The sequence below is a fragment of the Tripterygium wilfordii genome, chromosome 9 (assembly GCF_013401445.1).
Source record: "Tripterygium wilfordii isolate XIE 37 chromosome 9, ASM1340144v1, whole genome shotgun sequence".
Lineage (NCBI taxonomy): Eukaryota > Viridiplantae > Streptophyta > Magnoliopsida > Celastrales > Celastraceae > Tripterygium > Tripterygium wilfordii.
The window spans coordinates 14,461,869-14,483,548 of NC_052240.1; the positions used below are offsets into that span (position 1 = coordinate 14,461,869).

Sequence of the window (21,680 nt, forward strand, 5' to 3'; positions counted from 1 at the left end):
TATGGACCAGAAGCCAATGGGCTTATATGGACCATATCACATTTGATAGAAGCTCAATTTCTCAAGAAAGTTATGATTCTTTGACCGTCAGATCTAGCCATTTTGGGTCAGAATTTGGGCTTTGCATATAAATGAATAAATGATGTTGCTTCATGCGAATTTGGGCCGAATCTAAGGCAATATGAGGTGTTTAGGTTATGTGGCTCATAGTAGTATCTGGGCCAAAACTGATAGGCGTTTAGGTTATGAGTCGAGAGGGATATATTGAATGTAGTCTGACTACATGAGATATGGGTGCTGAAGAAGGTCGAATTGATTCACCACAATTACCATAATTGCATAAATTTTTCTGTATCCCCAAAATTGACAAGGTAAGCTACGTTTAATGTGTTACCAAAACAATAAAGATTAACAGAAAAATTAATTTCCTACAACATGCAATTAATTGTTTAGAGAAACCCTATTATAAATTGAGCAAAAAATGCAATTCTAACTTCTAAGCGCGCGCACACAAAAAAAAAAAGAAAAAGAAAAAAAGAAAAGAAAAGGGCAATGGCAGCCCTTGTTAAGTGTTTTGTTGCTGTTCTCATCCTGAATCTTGTCACCCGAGGTAAGAAAACAAGCATTGTTACAACTGAGTCAAATATTCCCATTATCACTTACTGATTTAATTTTAATTTTCTGTTAATAAAAAAAATGCAGGATTTTGTGGTTGTTCTGTGGGTGACCTTACTATAGGCACTGTCCGAAGTGGGAAAGAGGTACAAGGAAAGGCTGAATGGACTGTGACAGTCACCAACAACTGTATCTGTGCTCAAAGCAGGATAATTCTCTACTGCGGAGGATTTCAGAGTGTTGAACATGTGAATCCAGCTATTCTATACAAGCAAGGTGAAGATTGCATATTGGTCCATGGGACTTCCTTACCAGCATCTGCTTCAGTCACCTTCTCCTACGCTTGGGATCCTCCCGCTATTTTTCTTCCAAAGTCATCTGTTATTGCTGGCTGTTAGGTATATATTCTGTTTAATTAATGCAGAATCAAATGTAGTCTGTCTAGTATCAAGGTAAACCAAGGTGACAATTGTCAATTTCTGCCCCAAGAGGCAAGAGTATCTCTTTTTGACAACAGCAACAAACCTTTGCTTAAAGAATTCATTATATTTTCTTAATTATATATATTACCATAATAGTTATATATATTACCATAATAGTTGAAAAAATTTAGTATAATCATTTAATGTCCTGCCATGATTTTATGATTTCCTACCATAATTTTGAAATGGGGGATTCGAACCCTAACCCTGATCATCAAAATGATACACATAATTTTGAATATGGTTTTGTATTAAGATTATGTTGTTGCACTACAAGTTTGTGCCGAATCTAATTCTTTCCATATGGGCTTAATAAGAAGATTATGTGGCCCAAAGTATCTGGGTCGAAACTAAAAGGCGTTTAGGTCATGGGCTAAGAGGTGTATGGAATGGAGTCTAGTCCCAGTTAATAAGTAACTCATAATTGATCTTTGCCACTAAATTACATGGCCTCATGGGGTTTGAACCAAATAAAGTTTAGTAACCTAAATGTGCTTAATAAACACGTTTAAGTTACAAAAACCATTGATAATTGTGTTGTAACTTCATAAATAGGAAGAAAAAGCCTTAGCTTCTTGAGTTTCAGGTTTCAACAATGGCAATGTACAAAAAATTTGAAAATTTTGAAGATTCCTCGTGGTCGGGCCGGCTCGGGAGAAGCAAGAGATTATATGAACCTTAATGGCACAATTTTATTTGAATTCAACAACTGATCGTAAATGTTTCATACTAGTTTATACTTTATACTGATATGGATCTAAATACAGTATAAAACCAGAGAAATTTAAACATAATAAAATCACCACTAACATCATAGTTGTAACCCTAGAGACTACTTGACCATCCATTTTCTAAGCAGTAGCCCATTTGGATCCAAACTCAAGAGACTCAATCACATGAACGCCTCCATTGCTCAGTCCCAATGCAAACTGGTTTGGTTGCTGAGGATTTGCTGCCACCGCGACTGGGTATATACCAGAACTGCATCAAACCAGCCAAATGAAAAATCATGTACTATTTTTTGCAATCAAGCAATGTAGCTAGATTGATGCATCGACAAAGAAAGTTTTTATATACCTGATTTCCAGCCCAAGATATGCAGGGGGGTTAATCTGACATATTATTCTGAAGTTTGAAGCATCAAGTATCCTCACTATCCCATCCAGGAATCCACAGTACACGATCCGGCTATCGCATGATAGGGTTGCATGAGATATGGGTGCTGAGGATTCTTCCACAATCCACTGCAAGTACATAACAATGAGAATTTAAGCAATTATACAAAATTCAACTCCACAAGATCACAAATTTGACAAAAAGTTGATTATGGCTTACGATTTGAAGCAAAGCGTACCTGCTTCACACAATCGAGTGTCTCTGCTTTGTATATGGCGAGTTGAGTACCATGTACAACAAGCAGACGAGTATGATCGTTGTAAACTTGGAGATTATTGGATGACAGTGATGAAAGTGTCCGATTGGCTGGTATCTGCAGGAATACTTCTTTCTGCTTTTCCCAAGTCTCAGTACTCCACATGATTATCTAAGGGGAAAAAATCAATGAAAATTAAATCAAATGAAAGGTGTGAGTACTCAATGTGCAAAAGCTAAAGACGACAAAATTAAGACTAACCTGAGCATCATCTCCGAAAGAAACAAGTTTCTTCAGCTCCTGAGAGAAGGCAAGACCAGTGACCCTCCTAGAATGGCCAGTGAACTTGCAAAATATCTGCGACAGGAACAAAAATGAAAATCTGACTCCCGAGACACGTAACTCAATCTAATAGTTGAAATAATTAATTGCACAAGTATCAGTGTACCTTATCTAAGCGAACATTGTATATGTGAATGGTGGAATCATCCGTGCCTATAGCAATAACATTGTTATCTGTTGGATAGAAAGCAAAACATGTTGCAGCAGGTGAGGGGCTCATGAAGGTCGTCATCGTCTGTAATTAACCAAAAAAAGTTCACAATTAAACAAAAATGAAGTGGGGTTTAGGAGCAAGAATCAAAAAAATTTCTGACATATACTCTCTACTGTCTGAAAACATAAGGAATGATGAATTTTTTTTTCAAGGTTACCTTAAAATTAAGAGCATGAAACAAGGATGCTTTCCCTCCTGATGCTGAAATGACATAAGAATCGTTCCTAGACAAAGCAAAACATGGCACAGCATCTTCGGGTTTAACCCCATTCACATCATTCACCATTAGGACACCTGATTCTGACAGCACAAATTGAGGAGCAGCTCTGGTTGTCGCCTATGCCATGAAAAATTTTCATCACAAATTATTAATCAATTCATGCTTCAAAGATTTACAGATATGTTCTTACACCTTAAAGAGAAACGTATATGGTTGATGGTTCATACCTTCCCAGTTGGATTAACTTCATTACGCAACCACCTCCATAGCAGATGAATGGCATTAGAAGCCAACGCTAAAACTGCGGTACCTGAACTGTTATAGACCAATCTTGAAATCTGCAGTAGTTACAAGGAGAGAATCCAGTGAGAAATGTATTCTTTCTGAGATTAAAAGGAAGTATTTATCAATAGCACTGGCTAGCAAATACAGCGTTCAAACTTCAGGCAAATTAGATGCAAAACAGACAGACAGTATATGTAACCTTATCAACTTCAACAGTGGATGAGAGCTTCAACGACCGAAATTGAGCAGGTTCGTTAATTTCAATGAGCTTCCCCATTTCAGTTAATGTAGGTTTCACGTCTTCCAAGTCTATAACTACATCATTCTGAAAATTGAATACATTGCATTAGCTTCAAACATCAAAATGTTAAATGTAGATTGCAACGATTTAAATTATACTGGCTAGGATTATCAAGGAGAAAGCATTCGGATAATACAATACTGGGAGGATTTAAAGCAATATCTGAATTATACTGACCTTTGTTACAGGCGCAGGAGTAAGAGAATGACTCTCATTCTCGCGCATCAATCGGAGACCCTGAACTGTCGCTAAGATTTTGATTCTGTTGTCGTTTGCAGTAACAGCCAGTAATGTCCCTTCCTTGTTGAAGCGGATACGTGGACTTGCCTTTGAAAGGAAGTAGAAATTAAGAAGAATACTAGTGAAACATTCCAGAATATGCCGAAAATAACATTGGAATTGTATTTATCAATATAAAGACTTACTGGAAGCCCTCCCTCAGCATCAATAGCTGTTAACAGATCAGACCTGTCCATATGCCAGAACTTGAGTGTGTAGTTATCTCCACAAGCCAAGAACCTGTCCTTGGTCGTATCAAATTGCACCAATCCCAATGAACGATTGTTAAATCCTTTGTAGGTTCTCCTCACAGAACCTTCATCTTCATTCCATTCAACAATGTGGGACTCCCCGTCTTTATTAGTCCCGCAAGAAAAAAGCCTACGACATTGCCATTGAAGACACCAGTTTCTTTATTAGTGTAATCAAATCAAATATAAACATGTATCGTGCAGAACCGTATAACATGTCCAGCAGACCAACCGTTTCCCATCAGTGCTATAGGCTATTGCTGCACATGAGCGACTGGGAGCATCAAAATCAACCTTAGGCCCCTGCCCGTCATACAACCATGCCTTTATTTTTCCATCCACTGATGTCGAGAAAACATACTGTGCCAAAAAAAAGAAGGAAAATAAAAAGATAGAATTAACCAATTTGGTTAAGCTGAAAGTAAAACAGCATAAGAAGCCAAAAAGTGGGGATGTATCGACGCAAAGTGACTACTATGTGTATCACTTACATTTATGTTTCCTGATCTCTCATGAGGGCAAACAGAATATACAGGAGCCTCATGACCTTCGAATGTATACATTCTTGTACCACTAGCCGCTTCCCAAACCTATAGTGAAGAAATTCAGTAAACAAAAATAAAATTATTATCGTGTCAGTAAGAATGTAACTATTTTATCAGTACAAACCTTAATTGTCTTGTCATCACCGCCAGTAACAAGACATAGTTTCACATTGGGCTTGCAGAAAGCTATGTCATTAACACTTCCATTATGAGCCTCAAGCTGGAAACAGAAAGGCAAGTGTGTTTAGAACAAATTAATAAAGTTGACATACCAGATGGGAGACAACAGAACCTACCTCCAGATGACGTTGAATGTCGCCTCCACCACGGTAATCAAACAATTGCACTAGGTTCTTAGAGTATGCAACTCCTATTAAATTAAGAATATATATCATATAGATTAATCTTCCAAGTAATTGAAAATCTTGTGCTATTTTTTCAACAATGCTTTCATTCCATATTCTTCATCTTACCAAATAAAGAACCATCCATGTACCATAATACACGTTTAACCGAGACACATGGGTCTTTCACTAAAGCTGCCTGAATTTCATCAGAATCAAATTAGAACTCATAAATTTTGATAACAAAAACTGATGTGTTGCTTATGTTAATTTTAACCTAGTTTTCCAAGGCACGTACCTTCAATGCCATTGATTTATTTTCAAGATTCCATGACTCAAAACCTTTTGTCATCAACTTATCACTATGGCTAACTTCCCACAAACAGATGTCCCCATCACTTGTTCCAACTGAGAATCAAAATCAAAAGGCTTCAATTTACTGCTTAGCAGATAAACCAAAGTGAATCGAAAAAGGAAGGCTAAAGTCTCCAAAAGCACATAAAGCTAACCTAGAAGTATGGTCCGCTGATTAGGATGAAAATCCAAAGACGAAGCAAGTGAACCCTGGTTCAAGGTTCTTGCAACAATCTTGGGCAATTCATCAATCTCGTTATGGTCAGTGCCATTATTTTGAACAGAAGAGTTTCCTTGCAACATTTCCTGCAAAAAAAAAATGCATAATAATTACAACTACCAGTACAGAAGTCTATTCTTTCGAGCTTTGACAGTATAACCACAAAAACATCTATGTGGTTGTGCAGTTACAGGTTTAGTTACCCTATCTGAAAGCCTCGACGACCTCATTTTTGTCACATCAGAATCCCCATGAGCTCTAAGCACTGGAACTGCATTTGAAATGGAACAAAGTTATGAGAGCAATAAAATCATGGAAAAAGTACCATATAGCCTAATTGTCAAAGTTATACGAAAGAACAAGTGCAAATTGGAATCACCACCTTGATTCCTTGGACTGTTAAATCCCACTGCTCCTCCGGACACAACTGGATTATTTACCAAAAATGGTGCTGAAGTTGGTTGATATGCCTAATACAAAGTTTGAAACCCCAAAAAGTGAAACCACAATACAATATACAAAGACCACAACCATGAAATTTTGGTTGAAAACTGAGTCAGTTCGGTCACGTACCATATCTGCAGTCAATGGGAAGAGACCCTCAACTTTTGAATGCGGACGCAAGAGTTGATTGTTTGGAGCTACTTGGGCAAATGGATCATTTGGATTTCCACATATGTGATCCACAAAGAGAGATTTTACTTCAGGATTTTGTCTTGGATTTCCGCAAAATGAATGTTGCCAGTTCAAGCTGTTGGGTTACAGTTTCAAACCATGTCGTGATTAGAACAATATGCAAATTAACATGAAAATAGGATTGGACTAGCTAACCACTGAAATCATCAAATCAAAGTTCCCTTTGATTGTTATTTTCACAAGGCATAAACAGGTTACCTTTGATTGATAAGCGATCTTAATCTACCGTTCCTTAAGGTAGGAAACTGAGTCTTCTCTTGAAGAACAGGATTTGCCTCGACAAGTCTCTTGAGCTCGAGCATCAAAATGGATCTGGCAGTCTTAGCATCTCTATAATTAGCGAGTTGCTGATTTTGCCTGTGAAAACCACGTGAGGCAACTTGATCTAAGAAAGAAACAAACATTATCACAATATTACAAGCAATAATTTCTGCAAATTATGCACATACCTAAAATCCTCTAATGTGAGGAGTTGAGTGATTTCCTTGTACAAGCTCTCATTAAAAGGGGCAAAAACCTTCAAATCATTCAGAAGTACTTCAACAGCCGTGCCTCGTTCATGCCTAAACAAATTTAAGCAGGCGAAGAAACACCATTAAAGTCAATAAATTTGGAACAAAAGGAAATTTTTAAATATATATGATCTTCACAATCTTACTTATCCAATGCTTCCAAATACTTCTGCTTGCGAATTTCAAAGAATATCTTCATGGTGAACCGATTATCGGTTATTGTAGTGAACGCGTTGAGATATTTCTCAGCCTCGTCCCACTTCCCAGCAAGAATCAACTCCTCCAAGTAATTCAAATTGAAGAAAACTCCCGATTCTTGCTCAAGCCTTGTTAAGACACAAAACCCATATAAATATTTCAGCAATAATTATCAAAAATTTATTTTTAATTTCAAATGGATTGGCTGAAAGTTTACTTGTGAACACTATCTTTGTACTTCTCATCATCCAGGAACTGCAAGATCAGGTAGATAAGCTCTTTACCAAGCGCCGCCATCGCAACAGTTTCTCGATCTCTGCGACCTCCAAATCAAACACGATTACCCAAAACGCTTAATGGCAAAGAAAATCACCAGCAAACAAACAAACACAAAACATGACAAAACCCATTTATCTTACAATAAATTAACTAAAACCAAATTTATTGAGAACAAAAAAAAAAACCCCGCGATGCATCGAAACCAAAACATTCCGTTTGAACAAAAACCTTATGAGAAATCAAATCTAAGAATTGTTAAATAGAATCAAAAGCTTGCATGATAGGAGAAAAAAGAAGAGAGAGAACGAATTACTGATCCTTCATTGTTGTTCAAAAAAGATTTCATTTTTTGGCTAAAAAATCAGCAAAACACGTAAAAAAAACTGGGGGTTTTCACGGATCAGAAACCTTAGAGTCGCTTTAACAACTGAAATCGAAGAAACTGTCTGAATAACAGAGAATAAAAAGATGAAGAATAATAAGGAGCAGAGCAGCCATCCACGCCAGAATAAACAGAGAATTAGTAATTTACCTCCAACGCAGACTAAAACAAACCCACAAACAGAGCAATCACAAGAGCCCTCCTCTTCCTACTGTCGCTTTCTAGCACCGCCACTCATTCTCAGTGACTGAAACATATATAAAGGGATTTTGTATAAGTGACGGCGATGACGAGGTATAAGTACCCCTGCTTATCATGATAAGACCTTGAGACTGATAAGTTGTAAGATTTGGATTAAGGGCGTATCACAAGGGTCCCACTAAGGAAGTTCCAACAGCTGCCAACGTTGTGTCAGAAAAGATGGCAGTGACACCGTTATGGATATGGACAAGTACGCGAATTTTAGGCAGGTGAATGTCACTCTCTGCTGGCCCCACTAAATATGGCAGTGAAAATTAAAACCTTACCATATTTTTCAAGATACCAGCTTAATCATAATTACTTCCATATATACATATTTCTTATCAAATTTGGTGGCTATAATTTAATTAGCAGCCAAAAGGAGAAATATATATATATATATGAAATGTATCTAGTAATTAGAACCTGACCGGGAACGACCTCCAACTTAACTCGTAATACATTCTCACACCTAAACAATATGTCTAGGATTCGATTCTCCTCCCCATTTAATGTATTCAAAAAAAATAGAACCTAACATAATACCATATAACTTTGATGTTTAGTTTTCAATTAGGGTTCAACCTAATAAGGATGGAGAGGCATCCCCGTAAAAAATATGGGGCATACAGTTATATCTTTATCATACATATAATTACAGTTCTTTTTTTTATTTGTTTATTTTTTTCGTGAATATCATTTATAATAACACGTAAAATAAGGTCTTGTATATAAAAGAAAACACTTGCATTTTTTTCGAATAAAATGAAGGAAGGAATACGATGACACAAATAGGAAGAGGGTAGGTGGGATAATACTACCTAGTAATAGACATGTAGACATGAGCGCGTCTAGGTGACTCCAAACAAACAGAATGTTCGACAAAAAGGTTGGTGAGGTGATAAAGGTAACTTTTTACTGTAAGAGCAACCACAATGAATGGATTGTATTTGTTATGGCATGAGCTCCAAAAAATGAAATTCTAATGGGTCACTAAAAGTTTTCATGCTCCAACAATGTCAAAATATTGGCCAAATTTTGTTGGAGCATGAATGTGGGCATGGCATTGTCCATGCCCATATGTTTGCTCTAACAAGTGGGTTCCACAACACATGCACACATATTTTACACTAAAATCAATATTGAGTTTCATCTTTATTACACAAAAATCAAACCACTAAATTTATACCACTGTGTCAATATATTTTGTTGGTCCAACCACATCAGCAAAACACATATCTCAATATATTTTGTTGGCCCCAACAAAAAAATACCATTGTTAATTGCTCTAATAGGCTGGTGGGAATGATTTGGGATGCCTAAAGTGTTCTCCAAGCAATAGAAATTGTGGTGGTTGTGAAAAGTCATAAATTTTAAATTTTCTAAACATTCAATTTATGGTAATGTGGAACAATTCAATGGTGAAAGATTATGTTTTATGAATCTTTAGGCCACTCTCATGTTTGTGACAATAATTATCCATAATTTGTATATGAACTATTTTATAATAAAAAAAAGGTAAACAACTCCCGTGCATAAGGCTCTTGCAGTATGAGAGACTGATATGATGTATGTAGATTTAGACATCCACACAACCTCATACAATATATGGAAAAACTATGTTCATAAATTGAACCAATGACCTCTAGATTTCACCCTACAAGCTTACCACTGATGCATATAAACTACTTTTTTATACAATAATAATATAATTGGGGGAAGTTTATAGTAAAATTCATGAAATAGTTATGTATAATATTTATTATTCGAATTCCAAACATTATAAAAGTAGGGATGAAGCAAATAAATAAATAAATATTCCAACAATATTGTTCTTTAATCCTACAATTGGCAAATACCTGGAGGCATTACTAAAGCTAAAACAACTTCGTTTTTTGCTTTAAATAACTTTTCTTTATCCCACCTGTCGACCTGCTTCTTAAACAATCAATAATGCACGTGCTCCCCTACTAAAACGCACCGGATTAAAATTTGCCAAACGCGGTTTGAGACTAGGCTTTTGGCCACGGTCGGCCTGACCAGATACTTTGGGCCAATCATTTTGATCAGGCCGACCCTTTTTTTCATTCAGATACGGGCTTGCACCTTATGTGGGCTGGAACGTCTATTTCTCCACTATGGGCTTCTATACGTTCCATTGTCAATAAATAGTCCGGCCCAAATTAAAGTTGAGTGTTTATGGTTTAGATGAATATGTCCATACTTGAAAAATTCTATTTAAAAAAAAAAACTACCTTATATTCTCAATTTATTTTCCTTTTGGATTGAATATAAAATATTTTCATCATATTGCATATATGAATGAATGAATTTGTTAGGTTAGGTTAGGCACTTAGGTGGATATGTGCGTAATTAATTAATTGACTATTTTCAAGATAATTAACCTTCCATATGTTTTTAGATTTTAACATAATCTTATTCGGGAATGTATTAAATATTTAAATGATATTGGATCTGTCCATGAATGAATTTAATATGTTACTTTTTTATAAGATAATTAACTTTCCCTATTCATTATCTTTTATTAGGATGATGAGTACTAATTTAATATTGTCCTTACATGCAATGATTAGATTCAAAAAAAAAAATGTATTACTGATAACGACACCACACACGAGTGTTTTTTGGACATTCAATATGAGTCTAAATTCAAGTCGTCAAGCTTGCATGAGTTTCTCGCCCAATGATAGAGTAAGTTGGGTCACAACTCAATAAATACCAAACTCATAACCTTTCAAATCCATATAGTTTAACCCTAAAAAATTCATCACTATATTATCACCCAAGTAGTTACTATATTCAAAGACACCTATCATCCTTATTTTATTACTCCATCATGTCTCTTTTTTTAAAAAGAAGTTAACATGTATGGAATATTGGAATCTTGGATGTATTAGAGATGCATGCCAGAAGAAACAAACTACCATAAAATTACTTAACATGTCAGCAGCACATAACTGTACAATTAGTGCGGTAGGGCACTTGTAACTTAATTTTGTCTATGGAATTTTATGGCACAACTGCAAATTAAGGTTCACATATATGGACCCAGTTTAGTGAAAAAGACCCCACATTAAACTGCCTATATAAGGCACCCGTCTTATCTTATATAGTTAGCTCATCACCTCTTATTTAATTCCCACACCCTCCCCTCTCCTTCCCTCCCACATTCGGACCGTTTTAAGTGCAAGAATCAATGAAGGTCTAATTCAAGCTATCATTTCTTTCATAAATATGAAGTGTGCAAGTGTATGGTGTGACTTTGACTTTGACTTTGAAATTATTTCTAAATAAATGTGTATAATAATTATCATCTTGGGTTGAAAACCTTAACAAATGGTGATTTTTGAAGGAGATTAGATTATGAGGTTATTCGAATTGGGTCTTTCTCATTTTGTAAAGCGGGAAGCCCAAAACATTTAGCGTCCAAGAAATGGAAATATGGAATGACACAACTTCAATGGGCCGTGACACGGGCTTTTCGTCTTTTTAAAAATACGAATCCATGTGGCTAGTCTTTTAATTGGATGTCTACTTCCCTACATTTTCTCATTTATTCTAATGATTTCTTACTTTACACACCAAAATTTATAAAATTTCCTGACCTAATTTGAAGAATTTGAATTACAATTACACACCCAAACATTTCAAATCAATAACTTAAAATGTTCAAAATTTGTTTCATTTTAACTTGGCCAGGCAGAGTCGCCAAAAAAACGTGCAGATACCTTTATCTCCCATAACACTTGTTTCTGGTGGGGCCCACTGAAGGGAGTAGGTGGGGCTCACTGCCGAGACGATATAAGCCGGCGGTCTTATCACCAAAGGCCAGACGACTTATATATCGGCGCTTTTGTAGTATTTTCTCACCAAGCAACCTTCGTAGATAGAGCGAGAGCGCGAGTGACGGTTCTTGAAGGCCTTTTCGCCTTTTTCAGGTATGCTTTTCACAGTGCGTTTTCTTTTACGTATTTTGCGTGTTTTTATTCGGTTTCAATTACATTTTTTCTTTTTGATTTATTCGTTTTGGTGCTTGATTCCGTTGATTTTGAGCTTCCGTGTTTAATTCTGATCGGAAGGGAATTTGATTGTTTGAGATATGCAGATTCTTGTATTATGTAATCCTATTTCTTTTTCTTCATTCGAAAACTTGAGTTCGATCATGGAAACCTGGATGCTCTGTTCCTTGTTTGTTCGGCAGTAAATTTCGACTTTTGTATTATTCTTGGAGATTTTCGCTTCAATAGCGAGGGTTCTGTTGATTGTGATAAGTTTGTGTGGCTCAATGTAGATGATCGCCTGATTCTCGCGTGTCTTTCGTTTCCTTTTATGGTTGACAACATTCTTGGACCTTTGTTTGGACGAAAATAGAAATTATGAAGTGAAAAGCAACTTTTTGGATGATTTATGTATTATCTTTGGAAGATATGAGACAAAAGTGTTAGCATTTGACTCGGCTTTGTTTCTAATTTTGATAAATGAAAACACTAATGTTATATGAAACCCAATTCCTTCACATCAGCCTTCTGATGCAGTGAGCCAGTGACAAAATAATAGTTGAAGATTTGTTAATGGTAAAGCAAACTTCCATATAAATTAATTTTTCTCCTCTCTGTTTGGTTTATGAGAAACAGGTGGAAAAGAAAATGGGGAAAAAGAAGCAGCTGTATCGTTACTTATATATTGTTAGGTGGTCTAGTGGGTTTGTTCCAATGTTTTATCAACTCTTCGTACGAATTTTTTTTTGTGAGAACTTGATTTTGAAGCAGGCTATTAGTCTAGATGCATCTATTCTTTAACACCTAGAAGAAAATAGGCTCTTATTTTCCCAGGAAAAAGGTAAGCCGCTCACAATTTATTAAAGAATTTGAAGTTTTTTATACCTACTTGAATGCAGATTCATACATGCTTGAGTTGATAACCTGTTGAAACAGAAAGTCAAAGAGTAGCAACAAGTCAACAACGAGATTTGTGTTCAACTTTGGTTCTCTTTTCCAGAAAATTTTTTAAACAAAATCATCACTGCACAGGTATGGTTAAGTAAGTGCTTTTCCAATCACTTATGTGTTTTTTAATTTAGCAGGAAAATAATTTTACATACATCTATATTTTTTAAAAAAATTTGCTGATGTGGCCTCATTTAGTGGTTCTAGAGGGAAGATGAGTGTGGTTGCAGAGATGTCTACACTCAACAAAGAGCTTGTCTTCTTAATTTTACAGTTCTTTGAAGAGAAAGGTCTCAAACAATCTGCTCACATGTATATCTTTCTTATACCACACAGGAAAATTTTAGCAAGCACACCTTTTTCTTTTCTCCTTTTCTTCTTCTCTTTGGTGTAATTGTGTCCTGACTGTCCTCAAATGTCAGATGTTTTGTTTAGCATGTCAATATTTGTTTATCGAAAAATGTGCAGGCTTGGACGAGAAAGCAGGCTCTATTTTGACTTGAACTTTTTCGAGGAGAAGATACTTAGCGGGAAGTGGGATTAAACTGAAAGATATCTTTCTGGTTTCACTGATGTCAATGACAATAAACACTCGTTGAAGATCTACTTTGAAATCAGGAAGCAGTCTTTTCTTGAGGCATTGGACAAGTAAGACTGATGCCACTATCCTCTCACTTCTATAATGTTTCTAGCCTTGTTTCTATCTTAATTGTTTGTTTGTTTCACAGTCATAAAATGCGCCAAGGCTTTAGAAATCTTCATGAAGGATTAGAAAGTTTTTACCCCGGGTTATGAACAGTTGTTACAAGAAATGACTCAGCTTTTGACAATAGATGATATCAGGTTCAACTTCTTTTCTTTATTAGTCTCAGCTTTGGCTATCATGCACTAAGTTTAGCTCAACCTCTCATTTGGGACGAATAGGGAACACCCCTTACTCTCAATGTATGAAGATACAGAGTCTGCGAGGAAAACCGTGATGCTAGAACTCAAAGAAGTTATTATGGCAAACCCCCTTTTACATGGCAAGCTGGATTTTCCCAATATTAGTAGGCAACGGTGAGCTGTCTTATAAGCCAAAGGTGACACTTTTTTTTTATCTTCTCCTCATCCATAAATTTTTCCTTTGCGCTGGAAAACATAAAAAGAAATGGTGAATTGGTTTGTTAGCTTTGAAGGCATTTCTGAATGTGTTATAGGAATGGAGAGAACTGAGTTTAGTTTGATAATTTTACAGCCTGAATTGGCAGCATCTACATTGTACATATCCTCGGTCTGTTCCGGACATAAGAACCATTTATGAGGATCATGTTTGCGCACCAGGAGCTGAGCTAAGGAAGAACAATCCACTGGTAAGACCTAAAGTGAAAGATGGCACATGTCATGACTTCTTCCTTCTTGAAAGTTGTCTTAGTGGCTCAATACTTCCATTATTGTCTGTTTCAATTGCCTAGATTTTTTTAAAATTCTTTGAGATTATTTGTGCTTAGCCTCCTCAAAGAAAAGCAGTGCCAGTACCTATTTCCTTAACCAGTTGGAATTTAAGTCCATCTACTGTGTCTGACCCTGCAATTTCTAAAGGATTTGTTGGTTGTGGAAGTCCTACAAACTTGGGTATGATCTTAGTTTTTTCATTGTAGTTTCTGGTGGGACTGCAGTTAAATCTTGGTTCCCTAGCACTCCATAAATTATATGAGTTGTTGCTTAACCTCCTATTGTCTGTTCATAGCTGCAACAGATGGTCTCAGGGCTTCTACTCTAGTATCCTTTGCAAGACCTCTTAAGACAATGGAGGAGGTAGGCTGGATCAACTCATTTTGAAACATCACAAAATTAAGATTATTATAATACTGTATGCACTTATGATTGTTTTCAATTTTGTCATGCAAGCTTTTTAGGTAACACCAATGGTCAATTTTTACAATCATGACAAGTTTTTTCCTAAGACTAAGAAAGAAAATGACATTGTCCATGAAAATTGTACATCAATGAACAAGCATGACTTGCCCAAGACGGTTGCCAGGGTATTGATTTGAGTTGTCATCTCCAACGAGCATGGATTTTCATCCTATTCAGCAGACTGTTCTTCTAGGTCGACTCATGATATTATGATATCAGTTCTCATAATATGGTGTTCTTAAATAACTTTTGTGTATTTCAACCTTGAATTTACTCATTTAGCATTTGCTGATTGATTCTACAGTTGGAACCAGTACCGGGGATGTAGCTTTGTGGGCTATTAAATATGAGGAAAAACTGGCTTCAAGAAATTTTAACATTTGGAACATCAGACCATGCTCAATGTCCTTTGAGGTTCTGTTCCAGACTATTCTCATATGTTACCAAGAAGTTATTAGTCCCCATCCATGATGTGAAATCTCAACCAATTTTCTGTGATATGTTTAGGCTGAAATGCTAAAAGATCCATGTGTTTCTGTTAAATGTGTAACATGGAGTCCTGATGGTTCTTCATTTGGTGAGTTGAGTTACCAAAACCAATAAGTTTAAAGTCACTCATTTGGAGTATGTTTGTCAATTAATGCAAACCTTTTTGTTCTTTCTTCAAGCAGGTGTTGCATATTCAAAACATATTGTGCAAGGAGCAATTGGAGGTGAGACATAGAATATTCACTCTTTTGCTTTTAACTTGAGGTTGCTGTATGTTTCTGAAATCTTTTTTCTTTGTTTTTTCCCTTCTCATTTAGATTGATGCTCATGCTGGTGGTGTGAATGACTTGGCATTCTCTTCCGCTGAGAGCAACTTATGGTCATAACCTGTGGTGATGACAAGACTATTAAGGTTTTTTTCCCCATAAATTTTCAAATTTCCAATTATTTAATATTTGAGTCTTGTAGTGAAATTTGTTGGTTGAATGATTATTTAAGGTATGGGATGCGGTTAGTGGCATCAAAAAACATACTTTTGAAGGCCATGATGCTCCTGTATATTCTGTCTGTGCTCACATCAAGGAATCTATTCATGTAAGGAAAATTCTTTGAATTTGTCGCTTACTGACAATTTGGAGCATTTCAAGTTCTTCTTGCAAGTCTGTGTCTCAGAGTTTATGTTTTATGCCTTCAGTTAATCTTTTCAACATCAGTGGATGCGTGGTTGTATGATGATATGGGTGCAACCGTGCAAGAGTAGATTATGAAGCTCCAGGTCTTGGATGTACCCTAATGGCTTATGGTGATGATGACAGAAGGTTTTATTCACTGGGCCCAAACTTTAATTATGATTTACACATATTCTGTCGATAAAGTCTGCGTTTATGAAATGTCAATATTGTAATTGAACGCATCATTGGGCTCTTTTCATGCGGTACAAGTAAAGAAGGAGAATCATTTCTTGTTGAATGGAATGAAAGTGAAGGTTCCATAAAAAAAAGATACAAAGGACTACAGACAAGTTCTTCAGCTGTGGTGCAGTTCGATATATCTAAAAGCAAACTTTTGGCTGCTGGTGATGACAACATAATTAAGTTTTGGGATATGGAAAATGATGCACTCTTGACAACCATCAATGCAGGTGGAGGTTTGCCTGTAAGTTCTCAGTGTTACTGTTAGCAATTCGATTTACTTGTTTAACAAACTGGTTCAAATTTTTTAGCAGCAACACTTGTTTAACCTATTTAACTTACGCATCGTAAACTTTTGTACAACTACAAGAATGACAGTCTAAGCTACACACCTTTTTCTTGTCTCACACAAAGGCAAAACCAAGTATTCGTTTCAATAAAGAAGGCTGGCTGTTGGCTGTTATTGCATATGGACACAAAATCGAAATATTAGTGACTGATTCTGGCCTCAATTTGCTGCATAGATCTGAAAATTATTCTGCGCTGGCATCCGGAGTTCTATCTGATACTTTGATGGAGGCTTGTATACAATACCTTCTGCTACTGTGTCCGGAATAAGGTTTAATCTGCATTATGTGTTTTGTATCATGTAGCGTGAAACTGCTGGAGTTTTTGATGGAGGTATCCAAATGGTTAGTAATTTAAATTAATTTTCTAGTAATGCTTTTGATTCTCTGGCATGATTGTGGTTGAATTTTTCCTTCTGTTGCATCTTGATTTGAATAGTCCTTGACTTCATGACTCAATGACGCGTTATACAAAATGCATTGCCCTTTTGTAGAACGGGGGATCAAAGAACAACAAGGACATGAAATCCGAATCTACTGGGGCAGGCGAGAGGAATTTAAATGGATGGAAGTTCTTGCAAATCGATAGTCCTCGGTGCCAGTCCTTGATGCTTCCTCCTCATATTAAAGCAAACAAGGTCAAAGATTCGGCTATCAGTTTTTAAATTTGTTAGTATTCTTGTTATACACCAACTAAATTCAATAAGCAGTTCACTCTACTCTGCCTCTGCATCTGATTTGGAAAAGGTGATGAATACATTTTAGCAGGTATTTCACACTATGATAATAGTAAATATCACACTGCATGACTAACTATTTTCGGACATAGAAAGGTTGTTACATTCCAAATTTCTAGGTGTAGCACTATTACAAACATTGAACCTCTTACGAGGAATGGGCCAGCCCTAGTCATTTCTTAAGAACAATACCGAAGGGACCAACCGTGCAGCATGGCTAATTATATTTGGAAAAACTGTGCAATATTTTGGTACTCCACAGTAAGGCAATTTCCAACAGTAAATTCAATTAATTATTGAATTTCTTGCATTCCAATTTCCAACATGCTGATACTGATTTTTGCCGTGATTAAAAGCTGTTAAATTTGTGTCTCATTGTTTCCTGGAATTGGTTTCATTCTGGAAAGAAATCGAGATGTTGTCTTGATTATGAGCTATCTAACCTGTCATGCACTCATGCCATATGGGATTCTTTAAGCAAAGTTATTCAAGTTAATAATTTTGGACTAGTAATGGTAGAGCTGGTATTCATTTTGTTTGCCATTGATTCCCTTTCTGTTAGATGCAGATATCAAGGCTGATCTATACCAATGCGGGTAATGCCATTTTGGCACTTCTATCAAATGCTATGCATCTACTTTGGAAATGGCCTCAGGAAGACTTTAATATAAATGACAAGGTAAAAGGGTCACAGATGAACTTAATTCCCACTTTCCTTCAGAGCTGAATTGTTTTGACTAGCATTACCCACCTTCTTTTGTGGTGAGATGCTAAATGTAGGAAACTGCTGAGGTTCTGCCTCAATTGTGGCAACCAAGGTGCTCCTTGCGTCTGATGATCAATGACCTTACCAGAGAAATTACTGAAGAAACTTTGTCCTGTTTTGCTTTGTCCAAGAATGATTCATATCTCATGTCTGCTTCCCGAGGGAAACTTTCCCTCTACAACTTGTTGACATTTAAGGTAAGCTGAACAAGGATGGGCATTGTGGAAGATTTTTTAAATTTGTTTAGTGCACAACCTTTTTATGAGTGAGCTGTTTCCCATCTATGCCACATCATTCATGATCCCAGGATAGTCGAAGATTCATCTTGAATGTATACATAGGATTTAAGAATTTTTGTTTACCTAATTGCATTTTTCTGTTTCCTATGCAACATGTTTCTTGAATTTTTTTCTCGGTATTTCTCTTTGTAATTGCAACAATGACTCAGTAACTCCTTGAGCACCATGATCCATTATCACATTAATGTAGCCCCTGATAAGAGTGGGGATCATAGGTAGATGGATTCCACATGTGACTGAATATGGAGGAAAGTGCTTCCATGCTACCATATAATTTATTGTTATAGGTCTTACCCTACATACGTTCATGGCTCAGTGGTAGAGTTGCAGGTGTGCAACCTAGAGGTCACATGTTCATTTCTTGGAAATTGTTTCTCTACAATCCACATATTATGTGGGGTTGAGAACTGCTTACATCATGCTAGTCTACGACCCCACCCACTGCGAAAGCCTTGTGCATGGTTTGTGGTTGTTGTTTACCATTTGTAGCAGGTCGCACACTACAATGAAATTAAATTTATATATTTGTGACAAAATTATCAGATATTTATATTGTTTTATAACAATGTTAAAATCTAACTTACAATCTCAAACTTTGCTGTGCATAGACCATGACAACTATTATGCCTCCACCACCTGTAGCAACATGTGTTGCTTTCTATCCGCAAGACAACAATGCAGTTGCTATTGGCATGGACGACTCCACAATTATAATATACAGCTTCCATTTGGCGAAGGTATTTTTTTTCTTCTCATAAAACTACATTCTATATTGGTATTTAAATGGTAGACATGCAGATTTAGCATCATTGACGCAGGTGATAAGTAAGCTTGAGAGTCACTCTCAACCTGTCACTGGCCTTGCCTTCTCTAACATTCTGAAGGTGCTGGTTTCTTCAGGAGCAGATGCGCAGGTTAGTAAATTACAATATGCATCGGGGGACCAGTAAGACAGCTTTGGCATTACTGATTTCAGAACTTAGTTACATCTGGCCCTATTCTTTCCCACTCCTTTCGATAAGCTCATTTTTGTCTTCTCCAGATTGTCTTGTGGAATGTTGATGGGTGGGGAAAACAGAAAAGCAGGTCCTTAAAGTTTCCACCAATCAAGAAAATAACAGGCACATTTTCAGACACATTCATCCAGTTTCATCAGGATCAGACACATTTCCTTATTGTACATGACACTCATCTCGCTATATACGAAGCCAAAAACCTACAGCGTGTGAAACAAGTTATTTCCCTCTCTCATCCCCAGGTGTTTTCTTGTCAAAATGGACTCGTAATTAGAAATTCTCTATTTTCTTTGAGCAGTGGGTTCCTGGAAATTCCACATCAATCTCGCATGCTACATTCTCATCTGATAGCCAGATTGTGTATGCCTGCTTCATGGACGGAACTATTTCTATATTTGATGCTTCAAACCTTGAATTACATTGTCAGATAGCTTCCACCGAGAACCTGCATCCTAGTTCAAGGTTTGGCTCATGTTCAGTCTCTCACAGGGCATCTTTTCGTGGTTGTTTACTGATGTATCTCATTTTTTGTGGGGACATGTGCAATTGTACGTTCTTTTTGGCTGTCGAAGTTGTTTCATAAAATCTGATTTTCAGATATGATGGCTGTTGTTGATTCAGATAATTTCGAATGAGGGATCCTTTTCTTTAGAGTTCATTTTATGTGGCAACAAGGCACATGATTGTGACATTTTGTTTCTGTTTTTGGCAGTAGCAGCAATGTGTATCCCTGCGTCACTGCTGCACATCCACAGAAACCAACCCAGTTTGCAGTGGGACTCACAGACGGTGGAGTCATTGTTCTTGAGCCACCAAAACCGGGTGGTAAATGGGGGTATGCTGCCGCTATAGTCGCTAGATGAAAAGAGTTCAGATGGAAGTGTGCTCGAGGAATCTAAAATTGGTGATTATGTGCTAAGGAAGTAAGGCATCATTTCGCGATCAACTGCATGGCATGGGTACACTTATATTCCAAAATGAATCTTGCCTTGCAGATTTAGCCATTTAGGGAGAGAGTGCTTATAATTATTTATAAAAAAAAAAAAGAAAAAGAAAAAAAAAGAGAAAAACTTGTTGAGCCAGTAGCACGGGCTTGAAAGCCAATATGGAGAAGAGTTTATTAGGGCATGGTCTCTCAGCCTTTCAGCCCAAATAGTAGAGCCCATGGCTGGCTCTTCACTGGCTTGCTAGTCTATTCCAAGAGTCGGCCCATGAATCCTGAGTGGAGTGAAGAGTCAGGTCTCTTGGGCCTTTGAGAGGGCGGACTGTGTCTGTGTTAGTCTGTTAGATGAGCTTTGACATTCAGCTTGTCGCCTAGTCCAATTCAAGAGTCGGGCCATGAACTTGAGAGAGGAGAATATGTTGGTATAGTCTAATAAACAATAGTCAACACGTATCAAAATAGGATTTTGTACAGTTGTTCAATTTTATATGAATTTTTTCGTCCATATCTTCTTCCAATTGTCAACTTCCTAAATTGGCCATAGGAAATTACTTTTCAGGAATGTTGTTTCAGTACTCTGTCCTCTTGACATGGTGAAATATACTAATGACAGATATGAAACCAAACGCGGCTGTGTCATTTTTTGTTTCTTAATCAAGAATGAAATAAGTTTATCAGTCGTATATGAATATGAGAGTGCATCGAAACTATTGTATACGTAGAGGTTCAAAGAATCGTCCGTTTTTCACAATTTTTTTCTTTGTTCAATACACAAAAGGAAGGCTTTTCTACAAATAAACATGAAGAACCACACTGGCCACCTCCTCCTTTTTTTTTCAAAAGATGATGCTTTATTGTTTTCAATCTCTCTTCAATTATTCAACCTCGTCCAATGCTTATTTTCTTCGCGATTTAGCAGGCTTACTTACTCGTCCAATGCCTGCTGCGAAGTATCAAACCAATTACTTGGCTGCTATGTAGGTAAAGGTAATTAATTCACAGCATTTACATAAATGTTACGTGACAAATTATTAATTAGTCTGTGATTCATTCACCAAGTAAATAGTAAACAGTAACAGCCACGATATTAAACAATACATGGTTAAGTTTCTCAACAGACAACAGTCAAGTCTCCTAATTAACAACGTAGCCAATATAACCGTGCACCCACAAAA

The 21,680-nt window shown here is 36.6% G+C and overlaps 2 protein-coding genes and 1 pseudogene across 2 annotated transcripts; 2 read left to right on the plus strand and 1 right to left on the minus strand.

Moving 5' to 3' along the window:
- The first annotated feature begins 552 nt into the window (after nucleotides 1-552).
- LOC120006072 lies at nucleotides 553-1,013 on the plus strand. The gene is made up of 2 exons (XM_038855945.1): nucleotides 553-610; nucleotides 703-1,013. Exons 1-2 carry the CDS (start codon nucleotides 553-555, stop codon nucleotides 1,011-1,013), a joined length of 369 nt encoding a protein of 122 aa, XP_038711873.1.
- Nucleotides 1,014-1,787: 774 nt separating this feature from the next.
- Nucleotides 1,788-8,154, minus strand: LOC120006398 (topless-related protein 1-like). The gene is made up of 25 exons (XM_038856427.1): nucleotides 8,042-8,154; nucleotides 7,448-7,546; nucleotides 7,179-7,358; nucleotides 6,970-7,083; nucleotides 6,719-6,877; nucleotides 6,398-6,575; nucleotides 6,207-6,294; nucleotides 6,028-6,095; nucleotides 5,760-5,910; nucleotides 5,549-5,658; nucleotides 5,380-5,449; nucleotides 5,203-5,276; nucleotides 5,031-5,126; nucleotides 4,853-4,951; nucleotides 4,594-4,721; nucleotides 4,257-4,491; nucleotides 4,009-4,158; nucleotides 3,730-3,855; nucleotides 3,473-3,583; nucleotides 3,183-3,362; nucleotides 2,918-3,046; nucleotides 2,731-2,826; nucleotides 2,452-2,640; nucleotides 2,175-2,341; nucleotides 1,788-2,078 (listed from the first exon to the last, which is right to left on the minus strand). The coding sequence occupies exons 2-25, from the start codon at nucleotides 7,525-7,527 to the stop codon at nucleotides 1,949-1,951; spliced, it is 3,108 nt and encodes a 1,035-aa protein (XP_038712355.1). The 5' UTR covers nucleotides 7,528-7,546; nucleotides 8,042-8,154; the 3' UTR covers nucleotides 1,788-1,948.
- A 5,872-nt stretch (nucleotides 8,155-14,026) lies between these two features.
- Nucleotides 14,027-21,108, plus strand: LOC120006074 (annotated as a pseudogene).
- Nucleotides 21,109-21,680: the final 572 nt, after the last annotated feature.